This window comes from Lycium barbarum, chromosome 11, assembly GCF_019175385.1.
Source record: "Lycium barbarum isolate Lr01 chromosome 11, ASM1917538v2, whole genome shotgun sequence".
Classification (NCBI taxonomy): domain Eukaryota; kingdom Viridiplantae; phylum Streptophyta; class Magnoliopsida; order Solanales; family Solanaceae; genus Lycium; species Lycium barbarum.
The window spans coordinates 83,584,285-83,600,597 of record NC_083347.1 but is presented as its reverse complement, the minus strand read 5'-3'; the positions used below and the strand labels follow the sequence as shown (position 1 = coordinate 83,600,597).

General features: G+C 36.8%; 1 protein-coding gene across 1 annotated transcript in view; it reads left to right on the top strand.

Annotated features, from left to right (window-relative positions):
- The first annotated feature begins 4,548 nt into the window (after positions 1–4,548).
- The window catches only part of LOC132618895 (conserved oligomeric Golgi complex subunit 7), a 17,888-nt gene continuing 6,123 nt past the window's right edge, over positions 4,549–16,313 (top strand). Inside the window, exons 1-5 of the mRNA XM_060333893.1 lie at positions 4,549–4,921; positions 7,287–7,376; positions 7,519–7,638; positions 7,715–7,816; positions 7,935–8,209. Coding sequence (XP_060189876.1) covers positions 4,634–4,921; positions 7,287–7,376; positions 7,519–7,638; positions 7,715–7,816; positions 7,935–8,209 — 875 coding nt within the window. The 5' untranslated portion in view covers positions 4,549–4,633. The remainder of the gene's footprint in view (positions 4,922–7,286; positions 7,377–7,518; positions 7,639–7,714; positions 7,817–7,934; positions 8,210–16,313) is intronic.

The window sequence follows — 16,313 nt, the reverse complement described above, 5'->3', positions numbered from 1 at the left end:
TCAAGTTTACCAATTGTCAATTCAAGCCTTTAGACGCCAAACTTAAGCACATATTTGCCTACCGAAATTTCGGCAGCATTTCCCCTATACATATAACATCCCCGAGACTTAGCTCGGCTTAATATGTCAACACAGCAACCCAGCAACAACATCAATGACAACAACAAGTATTACAAAATATGCAATATGGCATTACTAGCCATCTTTCCGACATACACAATATCTTTCATTCCGACCTTACACTTCCACACCAATCTTACCATTTTCATATTCATCACTTATCAAGGTCACTAGGACATAATTCGGAGGCATATCATATCGTTTTCACCAAATATACATAAGGTATACACAATATACGAGTTTCCTACCAAAGGCATAATTCACCCACAACTTCCAATCTTTTAGCAAACATGTTCATGACTTATTTCTATCTTCCAACCTCATCAATGACGATCATAATTTACCTCTTACTACTTTCATTTCCATATTTACATAAGTTACAATAAAGTTACATAATTTCCAACAACATCTTAACAACGATTCTTCCATAACAACAAAACCCATTATTCTTCCATTCACTTCACAATAACACAATTAACATACTAAAGAAAATTTAATTCGCTTTCCATAATCCACATCACACCACACGGCCACACACTATGTTTTCCAACTTCCACAAATTCATTCAACTTTCATTTCAAATGCAAATTCCACCATAACCACAACTAGATTACCACATAAAATTCAATTCATATTATTTATATTTCAACACATACTCACGGCCAACATGCACATACCCTTAATACACAAAATTTTCATGCTTTTTAATCATTTCCACACACTACAACATGCATACATCTCCCACAACATAACAAAGGCATAAAATTCTTACCTTTCCTCCAAGTTCTTCACTTGCCACTAGAGTTGTCCTCTTGCCAAGATAATTATACCAAGTTGTAGAGAATCTTGCACTTAGTAATAATCCCACAAGAAATGAATTTTGAACCAAAGGATTTGGCTCCAAGATTTTTTTCTTTTCTTTCCTTTCATTCTCTCTTGGCCGTGCCCCTTTTTGTTTTGTTCTTGATCTTGTTTTTTTCTTGCTTTCTCTTGAAGCTTCCTATAACTTATCCACTATATATAATTAATCACCTCATAAAATAATTCCATGGGTTTGGACCCCCTATGGCCGGTTGAGCCTCCCATTTTGGGCCTTATTTTCTTATTATTTTTTTTTGAGCCCATTTGGCTAAATTTTGTTTTGTAATTTCCGAAACAAATTTTCAGAATTCCAATTTTGCCCTTGGCCTCCTTTCATTATTCCACACCAATATATTCATAGCCGACACATTCATACCAAGTAAGGTCCAAATATGACCCTATTCATTACAAGTCAAGTTATCTCAATTTTTTTTCGAACATGCAAAAAAAAAAAAAATGCCAGATGTAACAGTCATATTTACTGTTGAAACTCTTAGAGGTCTGTGGACATATGTGTGGGTTGTGTTCAGACGTGATCAGTATAATGGCAGCCTTGTTGGCTTGCATATGATATTGATATGTGATGGCAGCCTTGTCGGCTTGCTTTTATATGTATAATTATGCGACAAATCTGAGACCATGGTTGGTCGTTATAAGATCCATATTGAGTTTGTTGTGAAAAGAACATATAGCTAAAGAACATGTATACGGGTGTTCAGGTCGGGCACCAGTCACGGCCTACGGGGTTGGGTCGTGACATCATATTCCTATAAGATAAAATTAAAACTTTTTTCCTTTAATTAAATCCGTCCCTACTCAACATACTAAACTTTGTCATAAAACATACAAATTCTTTTATTTATTCATAATTAATTATTTTATTTATTCACCACAAAAATAGCAAAAATTATTTTATTTTATTTGTTCATTTTTTGTTGTTTTTTCATAACAAATTAATCTTATGAATCAATCAGCAACCTTAATTTTATTTTTTTGTTGCTTTTTGTTCATAACAAATTAATTTTATGAACCATACAAATTATTTATTTGTTCATCCCAAAAATAATAAAAAATAAAATTAATTTGGTATAAAAAAAACAACAAAAAATAAAATTAAGGTTGTTGATTGGTTCATAAGCTTATAAGCTGCTTTTTTTAAGCTAAGTCAAACGGGCTCAATTATTTTTTTGGGCTTATTTTAAGCACAAAATGGCTTATAAGCTGGCCAACCAAACGTTCAAAAAAGCTGAAAACAACTTTTAAGCTGTTTTCAACAACTTATAAGCTAAGCCAAACGGGCTCTTAATAGGTGGAAGTGGAAGGAGGACATTTTTAAAACCACTAGCAAACTATGCCCGTGCGATGCATGGGGCCCAACATGATTAATTTGGTTACTCAATTTAGTTAGTCTTTATGGTTTGTATATTTTGCAAAGGATAATGCGATTTTCCGTAGTGAGTCTCCATTTTTTTTTCTTTTCCTCTTATTTGTTGTTGCTGTGTTCGCCCCCCTTGGACACTTATATATATTAGAAATTTTTAGTAATGTAGCCAAGTAATATGGGACGGAAGGAGTACTTCATTTATTAATTCTTAAATAACGTGAAAAGTCAAAAGTGAACAAGTAAACGTGCACGGAGGAAATAAATATGTCAGAGAATTAAAATTGAAGTGCATACGTGTATACATTAGAAGAGAATAAATATTTACTACTATGACATATATCCACGTGAGATAAAAAAGTAGTTGGTTAAAGTGTACAACCAAGTAATATGGGAAGAAGGGAGTACTTCATTTATTAATTCTTAAAGAACGTAAAAAGTCAAGTATAGTAATGTGGCGAAGTAATATAAGATGAATGGAGTACTTCATTTATTAATTCTTAAAGAATGTGAAAAGTCAAGTAATATGGGACGGAGGGAGTACTTCATTTATTAATTTTTAAAAAACATGAAAAGTCAAAAGTGAACAAGTAAAAGTGCACGGAGGAAATAAATATGTGTCGGAGAATTAAAATTAAAGTGCATACATGTATACATGAGAAGAGAATAAATATTCAGCATGAATGTGAAAAGTCAAAAGTAAACAAGTAAAAGTGCACAGAGGAAATAAATATGTGTTGGAGAATTAAAATTGAAGTGCATACATGTATACATGGAACAAGTAAAAGTGCACGGAGGAAATAAATATGTGTCGGAGAATTAAAATTGAAGTGCATACGTGTACACATGAAAAGAGAATAAATATTTAGTACTATGACATATGTCGACGTGGGATTTATTAATTCTTAAAGAATGTGAAAAGTCAAAAGTGAACAAGTAAAAGTGCACGGAGGAAATAAATTTTTGTAGGAGAATTAAAATTGAATTAGTAGCTCAATTGGTTGACTACCTAAACTTTCACTTTGTTGGTAAGGGTTCGAATCCCCACATTATAATCCCTTTCCCCATTTCCCCTTCCCCTACCCTTATGTAATAAAAACAATTTAAAAAAAAAAAGGAAAAAAAAAGAACTGCATACACGTGAAAAGTCAAAAGTGAACAAGTAAAATTGCACGGAAGAAATAAATGTGTCGGAGAATTAAAATTGAAGTGCACACGTCTATACATGAGAAGAGAATAAATATTAAGTACTATGACATATGTAAATATTCAGCAAGAACGTGAAAAGTCAAAAGTGAACAAGTAAAAGTGCACGGAGAAAATAAATATGTGTTGAAGAATTAAAATTGAAATGCATACGTGTATACATGAGAAGAGAATAAATATTCAATACTATGACATATGTCCACGTAGGATTTATTAATTCTTAAAGAACGTGAAAAATCAAAAGTGAATAAGTAAAAATGCACAGAAAAAATAAATTTGTGTAGGAGAATTAAAATTGAACTGCATATGTCTATATATGAGAAGGGAATAAATATTCAGTAAGAACGTGAAAAGTCAAAAGTGAACAGATAAAAGTGCGTGGAGGAAATAAATATGTCGGAGAATTAAAATTGAAGTACATACGTCTATATATGAGAAGAGAATAAATATTAAATACTATAATATATGTTCACGTGAGATAAAAAAGTAATTGATTAAAGTATATAAGTTATATAGCCTTTAATACAAATATTCATTACGTGTATAATTTATAAAGTTTTGAATACAAATAGATATTGCGGTGTTGATTCCCCAGCCACTTATATATAATAGAAAAAGGAAATTTGTAGTACGGTTAGGTATTTTTGACCTTTTACCGTTTCAAAAGTTAAATGAGGTGATTGAGGATGGGGAGAAATTCATTAATAGAGCGGAAGAGAAAAGAAAAGCAAAATTGAGCCCATTTGGATTGACTTATAAGTTGTTTATAAGCTATTTTTAGTTTTTTTGAGTGTTTAACTGACCAACTTAAAGTCATTTTGTGTTTAAAATAAGCTCAAAAAAATAATTAAACCCATTTAACTTAACTTATTTAAAACAATTTATTAAACTAAAAACAACTTATAAATTATTTTTTTTAAGCCCATCCAAACAGGCTATAAGTTACTTTATTTCGGCTTATATACAGCTTATAGTCTTTTTTTTTTCCCCCTTTTTTTAAGCCCATCCAAACAGGCTCATTGTAGTGCTTGTCTACTGAATGAAAAAAGGCGGAGAAGAAAGGCAATGTTGATGGTGGATCTGAGTTCCTTCTCGGAGGAGAAATTTGATCCGAAAAAATGGATAAACGCAGCGTGTCAGTCACGAAACGGAGAGGATGGAGTGGAGAAACACCTTGTGGATCTGGAAATGAAGCTTCAGATGGTTTCGGAAGAGATCGCGGCTTCCCTTGAGGAGCAAAGTGCCGCCGCACTCCTACGTGTCCCCCGCGCCACTCGTGATGTCATCCGCCTCCGTGACGATGCTCTCTCCCTTCGCTCCTCTCTCCACGCCATCCTCCTTAACCTTAAAAAGGTGAGCCCTTCCTTCCTTCCTTCCTTTCATTTCATTCTTCCTATACTCACAATTGGGGTTGCCTCAATGTTTATCCTCAACTACATTATGCTAAGGGTATAAGAGCTGTTGTATTTAACTCAATACTATCAAATTATTTGGGGGCATATAAACAACTACTACTACGGGTCGGCTATATAAATCCTCGCTAATCATGTTTCTCCGATTAAACTTATGTCATACCATAATCATACAAAATAAAAGTAAAAGTACAAAAAAAAAAAGTTAAATATATAAATAATAGTAAAAAATAATACTCCCTCTATTTCAACTTATGTGAACCTATTACTATTTGGGAGTCCTCGATGTGGTTATTTAAACACGTTTTCCTTACATTTTTTTCTAAATTATTTGAATTATAAATTATCATGACTTATAGTACTTTTTATATAATTTCTAAATATATAAATTTTATTTTTACAAACTTGGAAAATCCATGTCAAAATTTAAGGTCAAAGTTAAAGAGTTTGACCCTCGTACTCTGAAAAGGTTCACATAAATTGAAACAAAGGGAGTAATATTAGTTCTTTGTATTTTTACTGGCATATAAATCTATGATAAGGCTAATATACTCCTAGGAAAGCATCGGACCTAAATAAACGTACTAATATGACTATAACATATTCCTAACTAGTTGATATAACCTATCTAGATCTTTTTCTTCCAATGTGTCCGAGAAAAGGCCATATATAGTCCCTTATCTATGGGAGTAGGTCTAAAATGGTCCCTTAAATTTACACTTACCGGTTTTAGTCCTTTAACTATCCAAAAACTTATCAAATTTGGTCTCCATCTATTTTTTTTTGCAAACAGAGTACAAACCCATAAACCTCCGTGAGATTAATGTTACACCATTCCTTAGACCTATCTCTCTCTCTCCCCGCTTCTTTTTCCTCAAGTTCCTCTTGTTAAAAAAAAGGGCATTCTAGCACCGGTGTCGCTCTTGAGTCTCTGAAATTCGAAAAGGCAAACTCAAGCACATAATTTCTGTAACCATTCTTCTCAAATTTTCTAACAATCCTCTGATAATTCGTCTCCATAGATTCGCGGACGCTGTCCTTGCAATGGTTTCACATAAAAGTGTTCGCCAATCAAAAGATGAATCTAAAGGACACCATTTGGTTGCAAGGCTGATGTCTGTCAATTTCCCGGTTTCCAACAATTCAAGATCCAACTTCAAGTTATTCGCGAAAAGATCAGATACGCGATAGTGCAACAATTTATAATCAGGATCAAGCCTACATCTGTCAACAGCCTTTTTCGCCATATCAATTTTCTTTGCTCCCTCGCGATCATCCTCACTTTCTTTTTCTCGATTTTACCTTTATTTTCTTCTTTAATTCCACCAAATGGTCTCCAACCTCTGTTTTCCTCTGCCCCATGAGCTTTTAATCTCTTCACATTTTTTGCTTCTTCCACTTCTCATTTCTTCTTTTTAAGCCTTTTTTCTCATGTCTGGTCCTTCAAGTAATGTGCTTCCTTTTATCCTCCATTGAATAAAACTAGGGCTTGTGTCTCAAATCTCTCCGGAATTTCATGGAGAATCGTTGAGGTTAGGGTTTGATTTTTTTTAACAAGAGGAACTTGAGGAAAAAGAAGCAGGGAGAGAGAAATAGGTCTGAGGAATGGTTTAACGATTAATCTCACGGAGGTTTATGGGTTTGTACGCTGTTTGTACAAAAAATAGACGAAGACCAAATTTGATAAGTTTTTGGATAGTTAAAGGACTAAAACCGGTAAGTGTATATTTAAGGGACCATTTTAGACCTACTCCCATAGATAAGGGACTATTTATGGTGTTTTCTCCAATGTGTCCTGTGTACCCAAGTCTTTGTGGATTCCTAGAAATTGTAAGTCTTTCGAGTCAACTTCTTTCCATGTGATTTCAGGTCGACCTCATCCCCTTACAGCACCTTCGCTTAACATGGTCCCGTAACTACGTAGCGGTGAATCTGGAGATCGATGCAAGACATGACCATACCATCTCAAGCGACCTTCTCTCATTTTATCCTCAATGCGTGCTACTTGCAGCTTTTGGTGTTTATCTTTTATCTTATCTAATCTTGTATAACCGTACGTCGAGCTTAGCCTCCACACCTTTTTGAATCTTATCTTGTCAATACTTTGGTGCCTACATTCATTGCCATATAACAGTACTGGTGGAGTAAATTATTGTCAAATTAAAGTTGCGATGTACCTTCCTCTCCGATAATTGTGGGATTTTACCAGGTAGAGATGTATGTGTTCTGTAGAATCTATAATGAGGCTCCGCACAAATTAAAGCAATGAGTCATTCCCTCTCTCACAACTTTGAATTCCCTTGCAGGCTGAGGGATCATCTGCTGAATCTGTGGCTACACTAGCAAAAGTTGATACTGTCAAGCGAAGAATGGAAGCTGCATATGAGACATTGCAGGTAATACTTTTGTTAAAGTAATGTTTAACTTAAATTTTATTTCTAAATAAAAGTTTCCCCTGTATTTAAGGCTAGACTAGCAATTATAGCAGCTTACTGCTAATTTTCTATTTTTATGGCCTCTAAATACTTGAATTTTCAGGATGCTGCTGGTTTAACTCAATTAAGCTCAACAGTGGAGGAGGTATTTGCAAGTGGTGATCTTCCACAGGCTGCAGAAACTCTGGCTAATATGAGGCACTGCTTGTCTGCCGTTGGAGAGGTGTGTTTCCGACCTAACATGCCAAAGTGTGTCGTGAATTAGGTCCACGCTTTATTATGTCTCCTGCAATTTTCAGGTTGCGGAATTTGCCAATATTAGGAGGCAGCTTGAAGTTTTAGAAGATAGACTAGACTCAATGGTCCAGCCTCGACTAACAGATGCTCTAAGCAATCGAAAGGTCTCTTTCTCCTTTGTAACCCTTTTCTAAAAGTTATATTTTATGTTTTCAAATGAATGCATTCTTCCACCATGAACCAGTAAGGAAACTGTAAAAGAGCCACGTTGCTATTTCGTAGGTTGATGTTGCCCAAGAAATGCGTGCGATTCTACTGAGAATTGGGAGATTCAAGTCCCTAGAGCTGCACTACACCAAGGTTCACCTCAAGCCAATAAAGCGGCTTTGGGAAGATTTTGACTTGAGGCAGCAGGCCAATAAAGTTGCAATTGAGAAAAGTGAAACAGATAGGCAATCAAATTCTCAGGATTTTCAATTGTCCACAATATCATTCTCAAGTTGGCTGCCTAGTTTCTACGATGAATTGTTGCTTTATCTTGAACAGGAGTGGAAGTGGTACGGATAGCTTTTCTGCAACTCTTTCTCAGATAATTCTACTTAGCTTTGCACCTAGGGCTTTGGTTTAGTGGAAGGACGCAATGCGAGAAGTGAGAATGGGGTGCACGTTACAAGTTAGAACCCTACCACTGACTGGTAGCCTGGAATTTAAGTGAAAGCAGGGTAGAGGGGGGAGCTATATTCTCCCGAGTTTTGAACTATGGACCAACTAATGTCGGGCTAGCTAACTCACTTGGGATTTTTGGTTACAAAAAAGAAAAAAAAATCTATTTTGTTATCCTCCTAGACATTGGAGGTCATATGGTCTCTTGCCTTCAGATTTTTTAACTTTGTCTTACTTGAGGTTATGTAAATATATATAGAAAGGAAGTATCATTACTGATTGAGCATGCTTATATGCTAGACTGACATCTAGATGTCGGTTCTTATACGAGTACAGCTTAGGAATGAAAAAGATCACTATCAGAAGAATGAAATGGAAAAAAGTCCCAAAAGGAGTGGTTGGGTGGTTAAGGCATAGGATGAAGAACCTGGACGTCCCAGGGTTGGAACCTCTAAAACTCAGTGCGAGTCCATCTGCTCTTACATTGGTGGGTACTTGGTAGATTATCCGACACCGATGTTTCTGGGCTATAGCAGGCTGCCCGGTGAATAGGTGGAGGTGTAGAAAAAAAAAGCATGAAATGGAATGAAAGTGCTCGATCTTTCTGATTTCCTTTGTGACTTCATTTCCATTGTATGTTCTCTTTTCATCTTTTTTCTCTTCTCTTACTAGGTTAACTCTATTTTGTCTCCCGTAAACCTATTTCCTCATTATTACTAGTTACTAGTTATTACAAAGGAAAAATAAGGTCCAAGACTACATGCGACCTGTGGGCAATGGACTGCAGGTTAGGTTGCTAATGCTGCAAACTGATAAGCAGAAGGGGAAAAGTAAGACATAAACCAGGGTCGAAGCAGGAGAAAAGACTATGACTTTTTTTCTCTTTTGGTTTTTTCCCTCTCATCCTTTACTGTTAAGCATCTGAGGTCAGATATCAACGTTTTTTTATGAAGAAAAGAAAATGTTCAATCCTTGACTTAAGCTCAATTTTTTTTTTGAGTCAAAGGTAACCATTTGTATTAACCATAACTTAACACCTAAAAAATGTTAAGTTAAGAACTTTACAGAATCATACTTACAGCAAAAGTCAGTGCCCCTATTCAAAAGCTAAAACTTATACATTGCCAATTAAATCTATCAATTCTCCTATATGCCCCACAAATTCTGTTTACACCAAAAAAAGAACAAACTAAGACAATCCATCCTGATTTTCTGAATGGAACTGCTAGTATCCTCAAAATGTCTTGAATTCCTTTCTTTCCAGACTACCCACCATATACAAGCAGGGATGACCTGCGACCAATCTTCATCACTATTTCTTTTCCCCACACTTTTCCAACTGCTTAGAAGTCCCAATGTTGAACTAGGCATTACTCATTCAACACCCAAAATACAACAGAACATGTGCCACAGATTTGTAATTGTCTTGCAATGCAAAAAAAGATGCTTATTGTTTTCACCTTCCTGCCCACATAATAGACATCTTGAACAAATCTGGAAACCTCTTCTTTGTAGCCTCTCATGTGTTAAACAGGCTTTCCTAATCACCAGCCAGACAAAACAAGAAACCTTCATAGGAATTTTAACTCTCCAAATCTCCTTCCATGGCCAGTTCACATTAATTTGACTTCTTTGGTTCAGATGCCAATAGACAGATTTAACTGGGCCCTTGCTATTCAATTTCCATCTAAGACTGTCTGATCTCTCAGTTATACCACTAAAAGTTTCCAGCACCTGTATCATTGTAGCAACACTCTCAATTTCCCTATCATTAAGTGCTCTCCTAAAATTCAGATTCCACCCTTGCTGGTTCCACATTTCATTAATTGTAGCATTACCTTGAAGACATATTGAGTACAGAACAGGATAAGTGAGCTTTAAACTATTCTGGCCAATCCAATGATCTTCCCAGAAAACAGTCTTTCTTCCATCATCAACAGAGATCTCCACCTTGCCCCAGAACTCTTGCCATTGATTCCTAATAGTTTTCCAGACACTACTACCATAGGGACTATCAACCTCCTGGGTAATCCACTGATTCATCATCCCATACTTTTGAACTATGAGCATTTTCCAGAGAGCCCTGTCCTCTATGTTAAATCTCCAAAGCCACTTCTGTAAAAGACTTTTATTGTGAAGCCTCAAATTCTTTATGCCCAAACCACCTTGTTTCTTGTTAATCGTCACTACTTCCCAGTTTACCAGATTAGAATTTTTTTTATCCTTGTTTCCTTTCCAGAGAAAGTCTCTTCTCAGCCTGTCAATCTTCTTTTCTACCCCTCTAGGCATTGGGAATAGAGCCATCATATATGTGGGTAAAGCATCTAGCACCGAATTTATGAGAACCAATCTTCCACCTAAAGATAAGTATTGAGTTTTCCACCTAGCCAATTTTTTATCGCACCTTTCAATCACATCATTCCATATGTCATTTGAGATGCTCTTTGCCCCCAAAGGCATCCCCAGATACTTTGTAGGAATGGCACCTACCAGACACCCTAGATTAACTGCCAAAATCTGCATATTATGTACATCATTAACTGGGTATAAAAAACTCTTCCCCCAGTTGACATGTAAGCTAGACAAAGCTTCAAAGATAGTTAAAATTGCTCTGAGATGTCTAATCTGGTCCACCTCAGCTTCACAGAAAACAAGAGAATCGTCAGCATACAAAAGATGAGAAATTTCCATGCCTCCAACACCATTGATTTGGGAGCCAAAACCTCTGATCCACCCATTTGCCTTAGCTGTTTTGATCATATGATTAAGACCCTCCATAACTAACAAAAAAAAGGAAAGGTGACATTGGATCACCCTGCCTGAGGCCTCTTTGTGACTGGATGAAACCCTCAGGACTACCATTGATCAATATGGAGAATTTTACATTGGTTATGCAAAATTTAATCCAGTTGATCCATTTAACACCGAACCCCATATCTGTAAGGAATTTTAGCAAGTATTTCCAATTAACATGATCATAAGCCTTTTCGAGATCCAGCTTACAAAGAATCCCGGGTTTTTTTGCTTTGGTTCTGGAGTCAACTAGTTCATTCGCCAAGAAAACTGCATCCAGAATCTGTCTCCCTTTAAGGAAATCCATTTGATGAACATCCACCAATTTCCCCATGACTGTCTTCAATCTTTCAGTGATCAACTTGGAGATAATCTTGTAAATTCCCCCTATGAGACTGATAGGTCTAAAATCCTTCAGTTCTTCTGCACCATTCTTTTTAGGAATTAAAGCTATGAAAGTTGCATTAAACGACTTCTCAAAGAGCTCATTCTGATGAAAGTTATGAATGGTTGACATTATGTCCTCTTTAAGTATTTCTCAACATTCTTTAAAAAAACTCATTGTGAAACCATCAGGGCCAGGTGCCTTGTCCACTGCACAAAGACTGATAACTTTAACCACTTCAGCTTCTGAGAAAGGTTTTTGCAGCCATTCTTTTTCCTCTTCATTAATTTTTTGGCAATTTGGAAAATTGAAGCAGGGCCTCCATCCTTCTGATTCTGTGTATAATTTTTTGTAGTAGTCCACCATAGCTCTTTTAATCTCTGTCGCTTGAACCACATCTTCACCCTCAATTTTTAGCCTGTCAATGGTATTATATCTCTTATGAGCTGTAGCCATTCTTTGAAATAATCTAGTATTTTTATCCCCTTGTTGAAGCCACAACACCCTTGATTTCTGTCTCCAACTTGCTTCTTCATTTTTAGCAAGTACCTCCAACTCTACCATAATTGTTGCCCTGATCGACACTTCATCTTCAGTTAAGTCTCTGTCTTCTTGGATCTGGTCCAGCTCAGCCAATTCGTTCAAAAGGCTATTTTTCTTATTAGCTAGTACCTTAAAATTATATTTACTCCATTCTTTGAGCTTATTTTTCAGCAATCTTAATTTACTGCAAAGCTTAAAGTCAGGAAAGCCTTGCACCTCAAACTCAGACCACCATTTCTGTACCAGTTCTTTGAAACCCTCCACCCCTAACCACCAATTTTCAAATTTGAAATAAGACTTCTTTTGATCCCAATTGCCACACTCCAAAGAGATTGGAGTATGATCCGAGTCAGCTCTAGGAAGAGTTTTTTGTCTAATGTCTCTAAGAAGAGTTTTTTGTCTAATGTCTCTAAAAGCCTCTTCCCAATCCCCAGAGAATAGGAATCTATCTAATCTTGTGATTTATTCCCCTAAACCATGTGAATCTACCCCCATTCAATTGAGGGTCATGAAGCTCCATGTCTTCAATCCAGTTAGAAAAATCTCTCATAATATTTGTTATTCTTGTGCTGTTCCTGCTTTCCACCATGTATCTGTTAGTGTTGAAATCACCACATGTGACCCAAGGCCCATCCCACAGTCCTTTCATAGCAGCAATCTCTTCCCAACACTCAGCTTTATCCAGTCTGGTATGAGGAGCATACACACCAGTAAGGCACCAGCTAAAAGATTCCTGAACAGCTTCAAAGCTGTATGAAACCGAAAAAGTTCCTTTGGCAATTAAGTCCCCTTCCAAACTCTACTGTCCCATAAAATCATGATGCCTCCACAACTACCCTGTGCCTCCAGAAAACCACATTTCATCTATCTACAACTCCACAATTGTTTGGCCATCAGTTCTATTTCTTTCTCTAATTTTGTCTCTTGAAAACAGTAAATGTCTGCTTTCCAGTCATCAAGCTCTTTACAAGATTTCTTTTGGTCAATTCGTTTAGGCCCCGCACATTCCAAGAAACTAACTTAACTTTCATTGATAAGTTAGACTTAGAACCCTCCCCCCTGCTTCTGGCTCCTTCCACATGGTCATTCAAATCTGACTGCAGATTTTTAAGTTCATTCTTCCCAATCCCCTTGCTTCTTGTAATCTTCACTTTACCATTCCCCTCCCAATTCTCCAGAGACGACTTTCTTGCATCCAGTTTAGTGAAAAGAGCTAAAGCTTCCTCTTTACATCCTTCAAAGGTTGCCCCATATATTTTGCTTAACTCCAGCATATTAGAATTCACCCAATTTGATGCTCCCGCTTCAACCTCCTGCAATTCTTGCTCCTGCATGTCTACTGGGTCTACATCATGCACCTGCATGAGCTGCAAGTCGGAATCCTCTGGTACAGAGTAATTTTCTTTATCTTTATCCATCTCCCCATCCACAATTGTCATATCATCTATGTCCTTCTCTGTTTCTGCGTCACCCCTCATTGCCTCAGCAGTCCCTCGAGAAAGATAAGGAGAAGAAGAATTAAAGGATAATTTTTCCTTATTCGCTGCTTCCCAGGTCCCAAAACTTTCCAGAAATTTGGTCGCAGTCTCCTTCAAATTAAGCAGAAACTTATCACTTTGTGTCTCGGTTACAACCATAGGAGTCTTTAAAACTTTGGGTGATACCTCACGTGACCCACTTGAAGTTTCCAGCCCCTTCTTTGCACGTGACTCACTTGAAATTCTCAGCCCCATCTTTGCTTGGCCCAAATGAATTGAGTCCGCAATTTCTTCTGGTTGGATTTCAGAATTTGGGCCCAAACAATTCAAACAAAAGGCCTCACTAGCACATGGCCTTGAGGCAACACTTGAAGAACCCACGTGTTCCCCCTCAATCCTCTTTTTCTGTGACTCACTTGAAATTCTCAGCCCCATCTTTGCTTGGCCCAAATGAATTGAGTCCACAATTTCTTCAGGTTGGATTTAAGAATTTGGGCCCAAACAATTCAAACAAAAGGCCTCACTAGCACATGGCCTTGAGGGACCACTTGAAGAACCCACGTGTTCCACCTCAATCCTCTCTTTATGTGATGTACCAACCCCTGTACCTTTTGACAGATGCCTCGATACCTGCTGGTTCTTTGGTTGTTCACCACCTTCTTCTCCGATGAATATTCTAGCCGGAGCTTCTGTCCATATTTGAAAGGTGAAAAAAATTCCACTTTGCTCAAGAGTTACTGCCTTGGGTACCCTGCTCCCATCTCCATTTACTCTAATCCTGGCCCATTTCAGATGGTTTCGAAGTGTTGTTTCTTCCTCCGTCTCCACCCAACCCCCACAGTGATCACCTATAGCTTTGAACACATCAAGTGACCACATCTGCAATGGTACTCCAACGATCCTAATCCACACTGAAATTGGTAGCTCTGATGACTCTAGAGCACCCAGCACAGGAGACCACCACTCGAAAAAAATTATAGTGATCTATGTTCCATTTATAGCCATTGCTGCAATTAGTTGGTTCATTTTACTTACAAGTTCACACAAGTATCTCTAGCTTTTTAAATTTTGAAAGAACTAAATGATTCTTTCCCAAGATATTTAAATACGAGGAATATAGAACTTCCTGTCAAACAACTTGTGATGATTGGTCGGGAAATTAAATTTAAATGCACCTCTACAGTGTGCAACGAGCTTGACATAGTTATTTTCAATAGTGAATGTGCTTTGCCTTTTGACCTTGCAGTGGAAGTTATCCGTTGTCCTAAACCTAGAGTTACCTCTGACTTGTTATGTTTTGCGCTTCATATGATTCGTTCTCCAACTATACCTGAAGACAGATTGGAGTTTGACACAAGAAAGAAGATAAAGGCATAAAACATCATCAAATGAGCAAACTGTGTTAATTTCAAGAGCCTAAATTACATCTACCCATTATACTAGATGCCTATAAAGATAGAGGTTACATAGTCTTTAATGTCCATTGTTTGTCCCCTCCGCTTTTCCTTGCCAAATTTCCAGGTAGAATATGTTGCAATGATCTTGACTATTTCCCTTCGGATGTATGACCTGTCGTCCGTGATAGAATATTGGGATGGTGTTCAGCTCAAACAAAATGTGACTTATCTCTTTCACGTGCTCTGGTATTGTTGCTGGTCATAGTTTGTGACCATGATTTAGACTTTTCTTGACAATTAAAAAGAAGAAGGGGGAGGCAATCATTGTGTTTGTAGTAATGAAGGTGTATTGAGCTGTTGATTATGAGATATATGGCTGTTTACCTAGTGAACGTGACAGTAGCTGATGGTCAGTATATTCACTGTATTGTCAAAGCTTGGTTGCTGGATAATGGAAGGTTTGAACTTTCGTTTTGATAGGTAGAAAGAAAGTTGGAATTTTAAAAGATCTTTTCTTTTATATAATCTCAAAAAGGTAGAAAGTAATTCGGGCTTCGTGGAAAGTGAACAATGATCTAAGGGGTTAGTTCATTAGCCATATTGCCAAAGTCTTTTTAGGTCCTAGTTGTGGATGATGTTTGGTGATTTAAGTGGCTCTGCTCTTGGCTGTCCTCTTAATTAAGATGTCTCCCTTTTGCATGTAGCATTACCAATATGTCAAAGTCACCTGAATCCCGTCAACACATTATTATTAGGGTTGATTGCCTGTGTGTGTCTGACGAAGTAGAATTAGCTGTTGGAATTAAATCTGAGCTTGATTTCAGAATGAGGTGGGAATTTATCCTGCCTATTATTGGCACCAATTGAGTCGTCAACTTATCAAGTTTGGACTAAAATTGATCCTTGGTTTTATAACAAATGGCGTTCTGCGAACTCGAATTCTGGTAGGCATGAGAAAGAGAGAGAACATAACCTCAATGAGAGAACAGAGAAAAAGAATGTTATGTGGTAGTTTAGGTTTATATGTAGACATATTTAATATGTTTGTGTTTGGGCATGCATGTTGCTAGGTACTATGGTAATTATGTGAGTGTTGTTAAAAGCTCATTTGAAGTGTGCTTAAGCCCTGAAGCTTGGTGTAGTCCAAGAAAGGCAGTTGGCTTAAGATATGAGTCCCATTGCGCACGAGCTTTATCTTGAAAAGATCATTGCTTAATAATAAATGTAATTGACAAAGGGATATATCAATTTTTGAAGAAATACCGTGATGTGTTAATCGTTACGAGTGGAAAGTTAGAATTTAGCACAAAGAACTAGTAGTTAATAAATTTGAGTTAGAAACTTATGGCTCCATTATTGCATCTATGTTGGACATTTCAAATAGTTTCTGCACTTGACTTAT